Source organism: Cryptomeria japonica, chromosome 5 (genome assembly GCF_030272615.1).
Source record: "Cryptomeria japonica chromosome 5, Sugi_1.0, whole genome shotgun sequence".
Classification (NCBI taxonomy): domain Eukaryota; kingdom Viridiplantae; phylum Streptophyta; class Pinopsida; order Cupressales; family Cupressaceae; genus Cryptomeria; species Cryptomeria japonica.
In genome coordinates, this window is record NC_081409.1 from 35,507,271 (window position 1) to 35,525,182 (window position 17,912).

The 17,912-nt window shown below is 40.9% G+C and overlaps 1 protein-coding gene across 10 annotated transcripts in view; it reads right to left on the reverse strand.

Moving 5' to 3' along the window:
* LOC131057423 (protein NUCLEOLAR FACTOR 1-like) overlaps window positions 1–17,912 on the reverse strand; it is a 362,090-nt gene that overhangs the window by 90,288 nt on the left and 253,890 nt on the right. For all 10 annotated transcript variants that reach the window (XM_059221122.1, XM_059221116.1, XM_059221119.1 and 7 more), the window contains 2 exons: window positions 8,574–8,773; window positions 4,484–4,556 (listed from right to left, as the gene is read on the reverse strand). In XM_059221122.1, coding sequence (XP_059077105.1) covers window positions 4,484–4,556; window positions 8,574–8,773 — 273 coding nt within the window. The remainder of the gene's footprint in view (window positions 1–4,483; window positions 4,557–8,573; window positions 8,774–17,912) is intronic.

The window sequence follows — 17,912 nt, forward strand, 5'->3', positions numbered from 1 at the left end:
GTAGTTTTTCTTCTGCCATACTTCTAATCCCAGAAAATAATGTAGAAGCCCTAGATCCTTCATATCGAATTCTGTTGCCAGATCTTGCTTACATTTCTCAATGAGATTATCCTCTCCTATTATCAAAAGATCATCCACGTAAAGGACCAATATAATCATATTGCCATTTGAAGCCTTGAAGTAGATGTTGGGATCTGCTAGGTTCTTGGAGTACCCTAGTTTGGAGAGATAGTTGTCTATCCTTGCATACCAGTCCCTAGGTGCTTGTTTTAACACATAGAGAGCTTTCTTTATTTTACAAACATAGCAATTTTTATCATATATGGTGAATCCTTCTGGTTGTTCTATATATACTTCTTCTTCAATTGAACCATTTAGGAAGGCAATCTTTACGTCCATTTGGTGAATTTTCCATCCTTTGGATGCTGCAATTGCAATGATTGTTCTTACTGACGTATACCGGGCAACTGGGGCAAATGTCTCTTCATAATCAATTCCTTCTTTCTGAGAGAGTCCCCTGGCCACAAAGTGAGCTTTATGTTTTTCAATGCTGCCATCAGATGCATATTTGATCTTGAATAACCACTTGGATGAGACAACTGATTTGTCTTTTGGTCTAGGCACTATATCCCAAACATCATTCTTTAGTATAGATTGATATTCTTCAAACATAGCATCTTTCCAAGCCTGTTTTGATAAGGCTTCTCTGACATTTGTTGGTTCAGAATTTGTGAGTTCGGTTAGAAATGTAGCATAACATTTTAGAGTTCTTGTTCTCTTATTTTCTTTGGAAATTTCATTTGGTTCTACATTATTCTCTTCAATCATTTTCCTTGCCCATAGAGGTCTTTTCTTGTTATTGAGTGTTTCAATATTTTCATCAACAAGAGGTTTAGAAGCTCTTATGATGTCCTCCCTCTTAGTGTCTGAAGGTTTGGAATTTTCTATGATATTATCCCTCTCAATCTCAGTTATGTGATCTTCTTCTTCTTTAGTAATGTTATCATCCTGAGGTTCTTTGAGTGTAGTGTTTTCTTCAAACTTTACATCTCTACTTATCTCAACAGATTTTTTCCCTGGAATGTAAATGCGATATCCTCTAGTATTTTCACTATAGCCAATGAAGATACCTCTTTTTCCGGATGGTTCTAGTTTTGTCCTCTTTTCTTTAGGAACATGTATATATACGGGACAGCCAAATATCCTTAAATGACTTAAGTCTGGTTTGTTCCCTGTAAAAGCTTCTTCAGGAGTTATGTTTTCTAGAACTGAGTGCAGACATCTGTTTTGAATGTAGACTGCTGTATTTGAAGCTTCTGCCCAGAATGAAGTGTGTAAGTTTTGGTCATGCATCATGGCTTTTGCTGCTTCAATTATGGTTTTGTTCTTTCTTTCTACTACTCCATTTTGTTGTGGATTATATGGTACAGTATACTCCCTCTTAATCCCAACAGAATTACAAAAGTCTTTGAAGTTGTCAGATGTATATTCTCCCCCATTGTCGGATCTTAACACCTTAATTTTCTTCCCTGACTGGTTTTCTACTAGTGCCTTGAATTCTTTGAACTTAGATAGTACTTCATTTGAGTCTTTGCACTTTAGAAAATATATCCATGTTTTTCGAGAGTAGTCGTCAACAAAGATTATGTAGTATAAGGATCCAGTTAGGGATGGTGTTGACATGGGACCGCATAGGTCTGAGTGAATTAGTTCTAAAACAACTTTTGATTTGTGCTCGCTTGAGGGAAAAGAAACTTTCACATTCTTTCCCAAGGCACATCCTTTACAAATGCCTGTGTGTTCAGATTTTAGTTGGGGCAGTCCTGAAGTAATCTTCTTTATGTTGGATAGAGCACTATATCTTAGGTGTCCTAATCTTTTGTGCCATAATTCATTATTATTTGAAACTTCAAGATTTAGTGCTTCCTTTTGATCACTGCATAGTTTGTATAGGCTACCATCTCTTGAACCTACTGTTATGGCATTTTTTATATTTGTATTTTTAGGCTAGAGTAGAACTTTATCTTCATTGAAGGTAACCCGATATCCTTGATCAGCTAGGCCTGAGATTGAGACTAGATTTCTTTTTATTCCAGGTACAAACAGAACATCCTTTAATTGTAGAGATACTCCATTTCTTAGTTTGATAGTACAGGTCCCAATTCCTTTCACAGGATATGTGGAGTTATCTCCAATAGTAACCTCTTCACTTGAGTGCCCGTTAAGTGTTTCAAACTGATTTCTGAATCCAGTTATATGCCTTGATGCTCCACTATCTACGATCCAAGTGTTTTTATTTGTATTTATTTCGCTTGATAGGGCTAAGAAGAAAAGTGAGTTTTCTCCTTTGACTTCGGCTAGACTAGCTTGTGTTTTCTTCCTTTCTGGACAATTCCTGTGAGTGTGCCCATATTTGTTGCATTTGTAACATTGAATTTTAGACATATCTCTTTTCTGATGGTTTTTATTTCCTCTCTTTCGTTTGGAGAACTTTTTCTTTTTGTTGAAGGTATTTGTATTAAGTGCTTGGATTTCTCCTTCTTTATTTGTCCCTAATCCTCTTGAGATTAGTCGAGATTCCTCTTGAATGCACTCATTCTTAAGTTGTTCAAATTTGGGTAAGGGGGGTGTTCTGCTAATACATTGAATGTAGGATTCCCATGAAATTGGTAATCCTCTTAGGGCTATGAGAGAGATTTCTAGATCATCTACCTCATTTCCAATAGTTTGTAATTGGTCTTTTACTTCAGATATCCTTGAAAAGTATGTAGATATCGTATCATCTTTACTCATCTTTATGTTTAAAAGTTGTTGTTTCAAGGTTAACATTCTGCTCGCATTGTTAACTTCATATGTATTTTTAATGGTTTTAAATACTTCATATGCTTTAGGCAGTCTGGCTATAGATGGAAGAATATGATCTTTGACTAAGTCAATAATTATTTTCTTTGCTTTATTATTACGCCTTTTCCAGGTAGATTTCTCTTGTTCATCATTTGACATGTCTAGATTTTCTTCTATGTAAGACTCTAATTCTTGTTCTTCAAGAATGGCAATGATTCGTATCTTCCAGGAAATGAAGTTGGAGGCTCCTTCAAGTCTATCTTCCACTCTCATATTACTTGACATTTTGAATATTTTCTTAGTCAGATATATCCTCTGCCTATATAGCCTCTGCGTTGATTTGTTATTTACTTCCGATAAATGCTTATGAGTAATATGGCTGTCTAATCTATTCTCTTAATATGCTGGCTCTAATACCATGTTGTGAAATATGGATCGAAGAATAATGACAGCGATTCTGGAAGACTGATTGCCATGAGTTATTGATCGTCTCCATCGTTGAATCCAGTTTAAATACAAGAGGAAAGGTTGCCTACGTAGGGACATGTCCATACGTGGCAATGACAGCGATTCTGGAAGACTGATTGCCACGAGTTATTGATTGTCTCCATCGTTGAATCCAGTTTAAATACAAGAGGAAAGGTTGCCTACGTAGGGACATGTCCATACGTGGCAGTCCATACGTGGCAATGACAGCGATTCTGGAAGACTGATTGCCATGAGTTATTGATTGTCTCCATCGTTGAATCCAGTTTAAATACAAGAGGAAAGGTTGCCTACGTAGGGACATGTCCATATGTGGCAGTTGCCACGTATGGACATGTCCCTACGGAGGCAACCGTTCATAACAATTAGTTTGTTTATGTTTAATTTCCAAACTGTATGCTCTGTTAATATATCACTCTCCAGATAATAACCGATTTACCATTAGTTAGATTCATGAGGGCTATATCTTAACAGGAAGTAGCAAAATCCAATGTAGAGGACTGCTATGATGCAAAAACATATTACAATGTTTATCTCCATTTACCTTTAAGGTATGTAGTAATGTAATGCCTCACAGTTCATAATTTAGCTTTTAAGGCAAAACTCTAAAGCAAAGTTGCATAATAATGGATATGGATATGGATATGGATATGGATATGGACATTGATATAGATATGGTTACGATATTGGACATGGATACGGTTATTTTTCAAGATCCCTAATTGGATACGGCAAGATCGGCAAGATATGCATTCATAAAAATATAAAAATATAATAAAATAAAAACATGTTCTAAGTGATTATAATTAGAATTTCTTCATAATAGATTCTATGCAAAGTTTTCACAAAATGTCTGCGAGGTAAAATCAGAAAAAATGCAAGTTTGGAACATAGGCTTCGGGTAGGGTCATTAAGACAATTAGAAATTTCCATTTATAAACAAGTTTTCACTATTTCCTAATTCCCCAAACACCACAAATCTGACTCCTTTAAAGTCCATAACCATGTAGTTCATACTCAAGGCAGTTTCTACAGCAATGTAAGAAGCAAACACTTATTAGTTAACACTATAGTTCTGTAGCATTTATTAATGGCATTTTTTCATTTCACTTATACAAAATGTTACATTTCAATAGGTAAAAGTGTTTCTTACAGTAATCAACCCAATTGGAGAAGCAACAATGATGTCTGAAGAATAGAAATCACTGTAAAGCTTGACAGTTTTCCTGTGAAATAACAAATAACAATGTTACTCAAGAATATATTTCTTGTCTAATTTTACTCATACTTTTGCTAGAAGTACATCTAATGCATTGCCTAATTCTCTTTCTTCAACCTGTGCAAAAACTAGTACTAATGGATATAATGCAATGTCTCCAAAATGCTCCATTTTATATGTAAAATAAATATTGCAAGATGATCTAAACATTTAACCTTTGGGAAAACAACACATGGGTATCCCTTTGGTATGGATGATGTCCCAACATGAAAAATTGTGATAATGCTGGAGAACCATTGATCTCCCTTTGGCGGGCACAATCATGATCCTCAATATAATATTAGCAATGGGATGAAATATATCAATCTTCTTGCCTTTTCCCCTCAAGCAACTAACTAAATAGTAGAGAAGGCTGTCAGAAACTGTCTTTATGGTAAACACGGAGAGGTGAAAGGAATTCCATTGTTATGGGACATCTGCATATTTTTAATTATCAAAACCAGAGCAGATGTTTAGAACATTGTTTGTAGATCAGAAAATTAGGTCTTCAACACTAATCAAACAACAATGACATCAATGTCACGGGGTAAATAATATTATCCACTTGATAGGGAAACTAACCAATGAGCATTGCTGATTGCCCTATACATGCACACTAAGACAAAAATAGAAAAATAGCATAGTGATCAGCAGAGCTTCAGGATGCTCTGTCAACTGTCAGAAGTTAGGGAAAAAAAATGACACAAAACAGATTTTTTTGCAAGGAGAGCTGTCAATGTAAAGGATAATAAACTGAAGTAAGACAAATTAATCTAGAGGTGACTCATATAAGGTAACTAGAAAACTTTCAAGTTAGGTACAGCCTGATGACTTCAACCCAATATTGAAGTGTCAAGAAAAATAAAGCAGAGGCTCTTCATTGGTTTGGGATTTATTCTATCCCTTGGGGGCTTCAACCAAAAGTTAATACAAGGAGAGTAGTGTGAGATTGTTGTAGGGGCTCCTTATAAAAGCCCACAGTGGTCTATAGCTCCATATTTGTATATCACATGTATATGGTGACAAATTGAAAGGAAACAACAAGGCACAACCTTTTCGGGAATTTACTCACATTGGGTTTCCACAATGTATGCTTAGCATTTAATACATGTGTAATATTGTGGCTTTTTTATTTCATGTATGTTCAATCTCCATTCCTGTGTCTATGATTTGTAATGGATTGGAACATTGGTTCAGACTTTCAGTTTGTTTCCGCACATTAAGCATAGTTTCTTTATACAGCAGCAGTGGAAAGTAAACATAAGAAACAATCTTGTTAAAGATCTGTGTTGGCAAATTGTATCTTGGATATCTTGGACATTTACAGATCATGTGGGAATCAAAGCCTCCTTTTCTTGATTTTTCTGGGGATTTTCAGAAATTATGCCCGTGAGTCGATTAGTCAGAAAATAAGTGAAGAAAGAGATTTGGAACCCTAGAGTTTTGGACATTGAAACAAAAGGAACCCAGAAGTAAGAACTTTAAGTATCAGCATGAAGAGGGAGATATATTTTGGTAATGTTTCTAAAATTGGAGTCAGATATGGCAAACAGATTGGAAGGCACAGATAAGCTCGTGGCAACTCTCAATGCGAAGCTTGGCATCCATTTTTTTCTCATTTAAATCCTTTTTTTTAATATAGATCCTATACTTTTAGTTTGTGTCATGAACCTTGTGTGCAAACATAATACATTGAGATGAATAGGAAGAAAGGACAACAACAGACTTCCTCCTGCTCCGATCACCAATCCAAACACACATTTCCTTCTGAAGCCACTTTCCACTTAGCATTGGCAAACATTAATGATGCATTAAATGAACTAGTGTAAGTCATTGAGCTTCGGAACAAATAAGACATCAACCAAGAAAATGCCATCCTACTATTACAAACTCTACAAGGGATTAAAAAAAATCATCAAGGATTTATCACTTGTCTCAACATGTAAAAGGAAAGACTGGGCCAAGGTTTGCAGACCTTGACTCAGCAGACCCAAAATTTGCAACTCAGTAAAAAATCAGCACAAAACTCAACAATGTATAAAATTGCATAAATTTCTCCAAAGGACATTTTCTTTTGCAAAATTCAATGACAAAATATCTCCAATGAGTCCATAAATGAGTACAAAAGTGTTTTCTACTAAATTTGATTCATTTGAATACAAACTGATTACAAAATCACGACATTGTGTGGAATCCTAATACAATAAATAGCTGGCGAGTATTATGAATTTATGATGATTGCCTTCGAAAATTATCATCATAATTCATAAATTGCATTTAACAACATTTTACATCTTTCTCTTCCCTAATCTAGTGAAAACCTGGGGAGAGGTCCTTATCCTTGCACTCCCTTGCAGATCCTCATTCAACATAAAAGGTTGTGTTTGTGGCTCAGGCTAAACCTCAATCATGCTGCTAGATGGCAATGTCTCTAATTCTGCCTCATCAGTGTCATCTAATGACAAAACAGCAGCTCCTTCTACAACCACATCCTCCATTGTCTACCTCTCAAAATCAAGAATCTTGTAGAAGGTAAACAATGGGGTCTCCTCATCTCACCCTATCCAGCTGCTGTAAGGATCTATGTCATCCAAACCAATGACCTCTTTTGCCTTCTCTTCTACCTTTCTTGTGCGAACCCAATGGTTGTATTTTAAGAAGACGAGGTCATTGAGATAGTTTTGAGTTTATATATGTTACTGCTTCATGTGAATGTCCTTGAACAAGCTCCAATTGCACTCACAACAAGATGCACTACAAGGTTGAAAAATATGGAGGGCTAATCTTCGAAAATTGGGGTAATTGCACCCTAATCTCCCCACCAAGAACCTACCAAATAAAATATTCAAAACTTAGTAAGCAAACCATATTTTATCAATAGTCCTAAATTTGAAATTTGTAACTTGTAAGATGCATGTGATGTAAAGACTCCAATTTCTATTACTTAGTGATTGAGTGGTTTTTCATTAGATATCTAGCGCCAAAGAAAAAGCTTCCCCCTAACAAAGTAATTCTACGATTTTTTTAAAATGAGGTCTCTCACCTCAATCTCAAATGTCATCTCCTCAACGCATGTCCTGAGGCCCTCCATAACCTCAAGTGTTAACAGAGAAATGTTGTTTGTAGCAAGGAAGTGCAGGGTGCTTACTTATTCTTTTTTTGTGAAATGTGATGATGAAAAATAATTCAAGTGTAAGCAAAAATAAAAAATATGAAAATAAGTTGTGGTTCACAAAAAGTTTGCTTTGGGCACAAGATTGTACTCCAGATTCATTCAAGTATCTCCATGGATGTATACGGCTCAATCAGAGGCCCAAAGTCCATACTCCATACCCTGTCTGCACTCACAGAAAACCAGACCACAGACCTGGTCAGGAAACACATCCAAATCCAGTGCTTTTCTAAGTGAACCGGTAACTTAGGCTAGGATAGATGTTAAATAGCATTTCACCATCATGCAAAAACAAGGAATTTTGGAAGGATACAAATATCAAGATGCCAAAGCTTGCAACAATGAGAGTATGCTGCAGCTCAACAGGGATTTTCGATAAGGTCATTTATCTACACACAAGCCCTTTATTTGGGATAAATCATCATTACATGAGATGAAATCCAGTAGTTTTGTTCTTCTTTGCACTTTCGTTTTTAGCCAGGTATTTAGTAGTCTAGTTTAATAGTTGAAATTCTGTATCCTATGGTCTTTTTCAAGAAAAGGATTGCCAATATACTAAGCAAAATCCATACATTGAGTTAAATTTTTAATGAAAACAAAGACGATTTCATATTTATCTCCCTTATATTGGTTAAGAGACTCATCAAGCCCTCATAGCGAAAAGAAATAATAAGCATTATAAACCAACAAAGGAGACATGGCTCATGCAGGTAGATCATATTTGCTGAATAAAGTATAACTACTAGTTCTAACAAACAAACAAAAAACAACAATATAAGCTCCTTGTTAAAAACTCAATATCAACTGCATTACTTAGTGAATTTAATCCCAAACCGAAAATGATCATCATTATTCCCTCCAAAAAGAGCTTGAAAATCAGCAGGTTTTGAAGATGCTTTATATTTCCCTTGCTTTTGGCCTTCAGATATTGCTATATCCTCTAGATCTCCATTTTCATCATCCTCACCAGCACCAAATTCATCAATAAACCTATCTTTATATTCAATAGATTCCTGAAAAAATATCATAAACATGTCAGTCTTAGCAAACATAAAATGTAACTAAATTTCATCTTAACAACTAAGGATTAGAACTTATAAAGCTAATTTCAAATCACTCAAAGATGTTGCTGAATCCCCTAAAATTAGTGCTACGAGAGCTTAAGAATAACATGCATACCATATGATAATAATAACAGATGTCTGACATATATATTTTCAATCTGCCAAATGTTTTCAAGCATCTAGCATCCATATACAACGCTAAGCAACTCTCTTGATATATCAATTTGTTTTCAGGTAAATGCCATGTCAGTGTTCACCTACCTGAACAATATGATAAACTTTGTAATGTCACTAGTCAATTCTGATAATAAACTTCTAAATTTCTTGCTGGGATATTTCGTCAAACACTTGGCTTAACCAAGGATAGCTCGCTGTCCTTAACTTTCAGTGTGGTATAAGGGACATTGTATATTACATTCTAATGAAGTACATCAAAAATAACTCATAATGTGAAGTGTGATGAACTAGTAAAGTAATGACAGCAAACTGTAACAATTTTAGGCTCATAACCATGAATAACTAGGACTGATATTTTAACAAATAGTTGGCAAACAACCTCAGAAAACTGATTACATGATATGCAGTCTCAAAACTACTTACAACTTGCTGTTATGTCCATTCAGTTTGCTTTACAAAATCATCATAGGGTCTTATTACATCTCATATTTTTCTGAGGACATATGGCGCTCAGAATCTAATGCATACCAACTGAAAATGACAAGTTTGTGGTGTCTAAAGAACCTGATATATGACGCCTAGTTGAAATGATGAAGTGCAAAGCAATATCCTCAATGGTGATGTCTTCGATGTGTAGATTCGAACCCCTCCAAGAGCCACCCCTGCTGCTGTCAAGTAGTCTGATTCCAAATGTAATCTGCTGACTAGTGGCCGGAATGCTTCCCAAAATTGATCATATCCTTATTTAGAAGACAGTGCCTATCTCCCAAGGTGGTTCCAAGCAGTCATATGCATCTATCAATGAAAATCTAAGGTCACAAGGGCCACGGACCTGCCTCAGATCGGATTTACCAAAGTATTAAGATGGACACCAAATCACCCTCCAAACTGTTCCCAAAGCATCACCTCTCCCTCCTATGATTTTTTTAAATCAACACAAGTCAAAATCGATGCATATAAGGAAAGGTATGAGCAAAGGCGTGGGTTCCTAGTTCTACAACTAGTTTGATGACAGCTCCCAATAACTTCGATCTGCCTTCAATGAATGATGATAGATATCACCTATATTCCCAAATGGAAATAGCTGTCAAAATGGTTCAAGGAATGCACTCTCCAACACAAGCGATCTCACAAACCTGCAAGTCTGAAGCACTACAATAATCTGATATTCAAACTCCTTATGCTCAAATGTGGAAAGCTGAATGCTCTCCACTCTCCTCGCAACCCTTCAGAGGGTCTTTCACCTCCTCAGTTATGCTGACCAATAGGGAGGTATCGTTCCCCAAGATCTTCTGCAGACAACCTGTGTCTCCACAGCTCAACAAGAGATAACATAAACAACTGATGCCCAACATGTGTTTCCTCTCTTCTATTTAGTCATTACATAACATGTCACAATCACCTTCTAGAAGATAAGGGTAGGTACACTTTATATTATTTAATTAAACATGTTATTTTAATGTACCTTTAATTTATTAATTAAATAAACTTCACACGTCTCCTGATACGTATCTCCATATAACACCGAAATATCAAATAATGAAGAGATGTGAAGTCACCAATAATCGCCATGTCGACCCCCTAAACAACTTCTTGGCCTACGAGGGTCAAATATAGGCCAACCTCGATACAAGTGCACGTGCTAAGGAGAAGGGGGCATTGTTTGCCCTCTCGGGTGAATAACTGAAAACATAAAGCACGTAATGCAGAATAATAACGCCATAGATATTAGACAAGTATAAGAGCTATTATTCTCCTCCTAGTTCTTGTTGCAAGTTACATTCTGAAGTATATAAAGATACCGAGGGGGTGCGAGTGCCAACCGTCGCACCGCAACTACCACCGCACAGCTGCCAACTAACAAACCCAATTACAACTTAATTAACTAGTCGTATTCCCGTATACAATAATGCGGCTAACATCATCCCCCCCAAAAGAAAAGTCGTCTTCAGGCGACTTACAACAAAAATGGAGATCATGCACCTAGACTATATTCAGATCAGAAAAACTAGGGAGGGGGCTGCGGAAGCGTCCCTAAAACAGAAGGCTGAGATGCCGGTGTCTGGGCCGCCAAACAGGCGCAGAGCTCATACACCTGTTGAGTGCGTACAGTCACATCTCGCTCTACCACCAATACTTTCTCCAAAGCTGTCTTCACCATGTGTGTGGCTTCCAGCAACTCCTCTTTTGTATCCACTGCCTCCGTCACGTAGACCAATCGAGTCTACAACAAACTCCTCTCGGTACTGACAGCATCCAACTCCCGCTGCACGTGGCTCCTCACACTCTGCTCAACCGCCAGATGAATCTCTACCTCGGCCTTCTCTGCCCAGGTCGCAGTCGTCTCTGCGCGAGCAACCTCAAGCTGTGCCAACAACTACGCCCTCTCGGCTACCCAGGAGGCTTGCTGATTGGCCATCTCCTTTTCCAACGCTACTCGTGCAGCCTCACGGACCGCAAACTCTTGTTGTGTACACCTCAATATATAATAGGCATCCCGATAGACCTACTCGATCTCGCGGACAACTACCGTCACCCGACTCTCCACAACGAGCTGACGCAACCTCCAAGCTAGGAGCATCTCCTCTGTCTCAATAGTCGGCCAACCCTGAGACTCAAAGCAGGTAGCAAAGGCTGCCAGGGAGCCCACCCGCATAAACTGTAAGACTTGCTCTAGCTCTACCACCACCTGCTACAATGCTTGCGTCTAGGTAGCGGCCACCACCCGCCTACCCCTCGTCACCATATCAGCCATGTCAGCTAGATAGGTCTCAATATCCTCCCTCGTCTGCGCTGAAGGCTGTGAAGTCTCTGGTGGAACGGACGCAACGACATCTTGCTGTGAAGGTACCTCCTCTGCCACCGAAGGTGTACCATCTTCGGACGCAACGACATACTGCTGTGAAGGTACCTCCTCTACCACCGAAGGTGTACCATCTCTCGGCGCCTGCCAGCAAAGGCGACCTCCCCATCCTCGTTCCCAACTGTGAGTCCATGTGCCTCTCCTAATGAGTAATCCATGTCTACTACCTCTGCTCTAGTCTCTCGACACGGTGAGAATACAACAGCTCCCTCTGGTTGTGCCAATGTCATCTGAAACCGCTGTGTGAGCCAGCTCTGCATAGCCACGAGGTCTGCGCGCATCTCTATGACCAGGGGATGGTTCGCTGTCGTCGGCTCCTCCAACAAGGAAGCGGAAACAGTCACCACTGCATCACTACCCACGACGTCCAACCGCACCTGAGGCTCGATATCCACCACCTCCGTCAGCCCCTGCTCCTCAGCGACCACTACCCGATGCGGTGACTCCTCCATCCCTGACTCTACCATGTCCTCGATAAGTGCCGCCGTGGTTGGGCCTGACGATGCTCCCTAGTGCTCGTGCTGGAGGGGACCAAGTGTAACAGGCATACGGCTCTGCCCGAAGGCCGGAATACAAGGGTCGCCCACTCCAGATGATGGCACAGGCATGCCCATCGGTAGCAAGGGTGGGGCAAACAGGACTCGTACCGGCTCCTCCGTCACTCGACTGCTATCGTCCTCCTCTTCCGTTTCTGATTCCTCTGTGCTACTGGAATCCCTCCTACTGTCAGGCTCCCCTGAAGCCGAGGCCGTATCTACCGCCCTTTTCCACTTCACAGAAGAGTGCCCAATGTCCAAGTGCCTCCAATACATTCTTGGAGGCTCTCCTGTTGTCAACGGTCCCTGTGGTCGTATCTCCAACTCTTCCTCGGGCACTGCTTCCCGCGTGGCCTCCAGGAACAACCCAATAGCGTAGTGAGGCATATAGAATGTGCGATGCTGCAGCGTCAAAAACTCATACATGCGCTCTACGAGTAACGCGGCCCAATCGTACACGATGCCATTCATCAACCCGTTCATCAGCATAATCTGAGGGAGGGCGATGTCTGACGCCCTACCCGACCCTTTCAATCTGCTCTTGATGACATCCATAATGCATCTCCAGTGGCCCTCCGCAACCAAAGTCTTACGGATTCCTCGACCCTTCATGGCACTAGCCATGCTGTCCAACTCTGTTGTCGTCAAGTTCCTGGAGATTAATTTAATCCACCGCTCCTTCTCTTCCCGTTTCATCTTTTTAGCCTTCAGTTCTATTTTCTTGCCTTGTCTGCCTGGGATGTCGAATACCCTCGTGAAGTCCCCTGCTTTGAAAGATACGGTAACATCCCTCCTGAGGTATTCGAAAGTGCTAGTGCATGTGTGCCTGTCGAAGGTGTCTACCATGAACAGTAGGGCACCCTCATACTCGCGGATAGGAAACACGGGCATCCGAATAGCCCACTCCACTTCCGCCTTTCGGAGGTTTCGCTTCACCAGATCATCCTCGGGAGTGTCCTGCCACCATTTCCGGCATTCCGACCTATTCAAGCCTTCAAAGGTGATGTTCTGGGGCGTCACTGTGTTTTTCGCACTTATGGTAGCTTGTGGTGCCTTCTGTTTTTGCTTTTGTCGGGCACTGGCATCCATGGTGCTGCCTGCAACACGTACTCCTGACGCTAAAATCCTGATATTGCTATCCCTCTGGCTGCTACTGGAGGAAGCGTGCAACTGTTTTTTCCAACTTCTTTTCCCTGCTGAATCCATTAATCTCTGTATAACTGATTTCTCGTTAAAATCGTACGGTCTTAGGCACCTTCGTAACGACCTCCTTTTTCTTGTGTGGCTGGTCTACCTGTGGCGGTCCCTTTTTTTCCTTTGTGTGGCTGCGTGGGATTGTGCGAGCGTCTTTCGTTTTCCCGTGTGCGGGCTGTGCGGCATGTGCCTCTTTTTCCCTTTGTGTGCTGCGTAGTGTTTCGGGGCTGTGCGGCGTGTGCGGGCTCATCCTCCTTTTTGTTTTGCTGGCGTTTTAATGTTGCGTGGTGCTATGCGGGGGTTTTATGTTGGGTGTGCGGTGTGTGGGTGACCACCTTTGGTGGCCCCACCGCACGGTGGTTCCACTGCTCGGTGGTCCCACCGTTGGTGGTTCCACCGCACGGTGGACCCACTTTTTTCTTCTTTTTTTTTAATTTTTTTTTTTTTTAAAATTATTTTTTTATTTTTATATATATATATATATTTTCTATCTTAAACTAGACTGACAAACATCTAGACTAGGGGGGCCAGGTTCCCTCCGTTCATGATAAATCTTTAATTTCGATCCATTGATGGCATCTAGCACCTCCTTCCCGTCTAGCATCCACAACTTAATCGCCCCGTTCGTATTGACCTCGTGTATCCGAAAGGGCCCTAGCCATCGCACTCTGAATTTCCCAGGTTTAATTTCGTTCTTCCCGTTGAATTTCAACACTAGCTGTCTGGGAGTAAACTTCATTCGCCGCAGGTGCTTGTCGTGCCACACCTTTCGTCTTTGCTGGGCTGCCTCTGTGGCCCATTGTGCCAGCATTCTTTTTTTGTCCAACTTACCTAAGGCATACAGTCTCTCCCTCAGACTCTCCATATCCCCGAGTTTGTTCTCTACTGCAATGCGAAGGCTTGGCACCATGAATTCCGCTGGCACCACCACCTCCTGCCCGTACATGAGTTGGAACAGGGTCTGACCCGTGGTCACTTTGTAAGTCGTTCTGTAGGCCCATAGTACAGAGGGTAACCTCTCCTCCCAATCTTCCTTTTCTACCCTGCAGGACTTGTAAATTACCGATACCAATATTTTGTTTGTGGCCTCCGCCTGGCCATTGGCACGTGGGTAGTACGGGCACGATAATGAGTGAAAAATCTTGAACTCTGATGTCAATAACCGTATGACATGGTTCACGAAGTGGCCCCCCCCGGTCACTGGTCAACTGAATAGGTATACCATATCGCGTAATGATTTGTTCGTAAATAAATTTCGCTGTGCTTACTGCCGAATTATCCGGGAAAGCCCTTGCCTCCACCCACTTGGTCAAGTATTCTGTCGCAACTACGATGTACCGGCACCGTTGTGTGCGGCTGGCCTTAAGAGGACCCACAAAGTCGAGTCCCCATCATTCAAAGAGTTCCTGTGCATGCGACGGGTTGAGGGGCATGAAGTCCCGCTTCAGAGGTTTGCCCGCCCGTTGGCAAGTGTCGCACCCCACGACCCACCCCTTGGCGTCGTGATGTACCATTGGCCACCACAGTCCTGCGAGAAGCACCTTGCGGGCTATAGTGTCTAGGCCCATATGTCCACCTGCGGGTCGTTCGTGTGCCTCCCTTAATACGCTCGAGACTTCTTCCTCCATGACACAACGCCTTAATACCTGGTCTGGCCCCATTTTGTAGAGTAACCCGTTGATGAGTGAAAAAGTCCTGCTCCTTAATTCGAGCTTTCTCCGTTCCCCTGGAGGCATACCCTCCAGAAATCAGGACGTCGATAGGTACTCTCCAATCTTCCTGTACCACAAAGGGAGTATGGCTATTTGGAACAAGTGTGCATCCAGAAAATCATCATTTACTCCCTCTGGAGGTTCCCCCGACTTAATCCGGGACAGCTGGTCGGCTATGACATGGCTTCACCTTGGTCTTACCACAATTAAAAATGTGAACTCCTGCAGTAGTGTTGTGACCATTTCACACATCGCCCCATTAAAATGGGGACCCCCTCTTTTTTTTTTTTTTTTTGCTCGGTTTTGCCTGTTTCTCTCTCTGCTTTTAGGGTTTTTGAGTCGTCTGGATTAGGGTCAAGCCTTAGGGTTTCCGTTTTGATGATTTTAAGCCAGAGTCCAGTCCAATTTTGAGAGATTGTTGAGCTTCCTCTCGTAGGATGCAATTTTGAAGTGGGGTAAATTCGTTAGAGGTCGAGTGGGTTGGTCTAGGTTCAGTCGGAATTTTGAATATAAGCCCGAATTTTGCCTAAGTGTTGATGATGGAATTATGGAATTTTGTCTGATTGAATGATTTTGACCAAATTTTGAAAATTTTGATAATTGATTCCGGACATTGGAAAAGTCTTATTGTTGCCTTGTCAAGTGTTTAAAACTCTAAAATCATGATATTTTGGCCTAGGGAAGCAAAATCGCTCCTGTCCCTCAGCCAGGGACTAGGGCGAAAGTGATATTTTATGCATCCTGGTTATTAATTTGTTTCATTTGTATTGTGCAGGGTCGCCAGGAGATGCGTTTGAACGCGAATTGAAACCTTTGAAGATTTTGAGATTTGAAAATGGCGAATTTTTGGAATTTAGGACAAATCGCTCCTGTCCCTCAGTCAGGGACCAGGGCGAAATGTCTTGTCTGGACCATTCTGACTTCATTTTGATCAAGCTAAAACGTCAAGGGCGTGTTGAAAGATGGAATAAACGTGATGGAACGCCAGGACTTAGTCATTTGCAACAAAAGTTGAACATTTGCCCTCAGGGACAAAAATCGCTCCTGTCCCTCACTGAAGGACCGGAGCTTGTTTCTCAAAATTTTACTGTCCTTGCAGGATCAAGATGAATTTTGGATTGGGAGAGATAAGGGGAGGCATGTTCTTTCCAGTGAATATAATTTGAGGAAATTTGCAAACGTGGAAATGTGCCAGGAGCAAAAATCGCTCCTGTCCCTCACTGAAGGACCGAAGCTTAAAATCCAGCATTGCCTTGTCCTTGCAAGATTTGAACGATTTCGCGATTTGGGGAGAACAGAAGAGATACATCTTATCAATTGAATATAACTTGAAAATGTCATCATGAGGAAAACGGACCATAGAAGCAAAATCGCTCCTGTCCCTCACCAAGGGACCAGGGCGAATTTTAGTGGGAGCTCCCGTCCCTCTCTCAGGGACCAGAGCGAATTTCCTTATAAGGCAAGATTTGGGCAAAGATCAAGTAAGTTTTAACTTTGAGGCAAGCAAAGGAGGCGTAACGAACCCGTTGAAGATAATTTGAAGATTGTAAAATGCCAAGTGAGGCCTATGTTGTCCTAGGCGCTCCTGTCCCCCAGCCAGGGACCAGAGCGATTTCTTACTAAGGAGGATTTCTCACCAAGTTGAAATGAATTCCATCCTAAAGATGAATGAAAGGGAGCATGACGAGTCCATTGAAGATATTTTTAAACATTGGCAAAGTGTGATTGAGCTTACAAATGCAAATTCGCTCCTGTCCCTCAGCCAGGGACCAAGGCGAAATATTAGTTATGTTGCCTTCCTTACAAGTTTAAAATCACTCCAGACCAAGGTACGAGGAGGCAATGATGTTTTGAAGGTGCTTCAAGAGAAACGAAGTTGCAAAGATCGCCAAATATGATGAAATGCCTAAGTTCGCTCCTGTCCCTCTCCCAGGGACCAGAGCGAAATCTCTAGGTGTGCTTAAATTTTGAATATCAATCCCATTTCATACGTTCAAGAAGGATCAAGGGACCTCATTTTACACTGTGAAGGCAATTGCGAGTTGATAGAAACAAGAATGAGCCCAAGACACCAAAGATCGCTCCTGTCCTTCAGGCAAGGACCAAGGCGATATTCACTAAGTTGGTCATTTCCTTCAAAAAACGATAGCAAGGCGAAGTCATGCAAGGTCCGAAACGTCATTAGAAAGGTGATGAACAAAGAGTTAATGTTAAAAGTTGACGATTTGGAGCTAAAATACAAAGTTCGCTCCTGTCCCTCACCAAGGGACCAGGGCGAAAATGGTTTGAGAGACATTCATTCAAAAGATTGAATCGATCAAGCTCAAGGTTCCCAATTAAGATGCTAATTTGGACGTAAGGGAAGTGACTTTGAACGTAAAAGGCATAAAAATCAAGACCAAAATGCTAAAGCGCTCCTGTCCCTCTCCCAGGGACCAGAGCGATAAGGTTAATATCCATTATTCTCCCATATTTTTGGCGCCAACATCATTTTCAAATCGCATTAAATGCAAAATTTCAATAAAATTTGAAATATCTGATTAAAATTTGCATTTAATAAGTGTGCACAAGACATTTAATTAATTAATTTTGCCTTTAAAAAATCG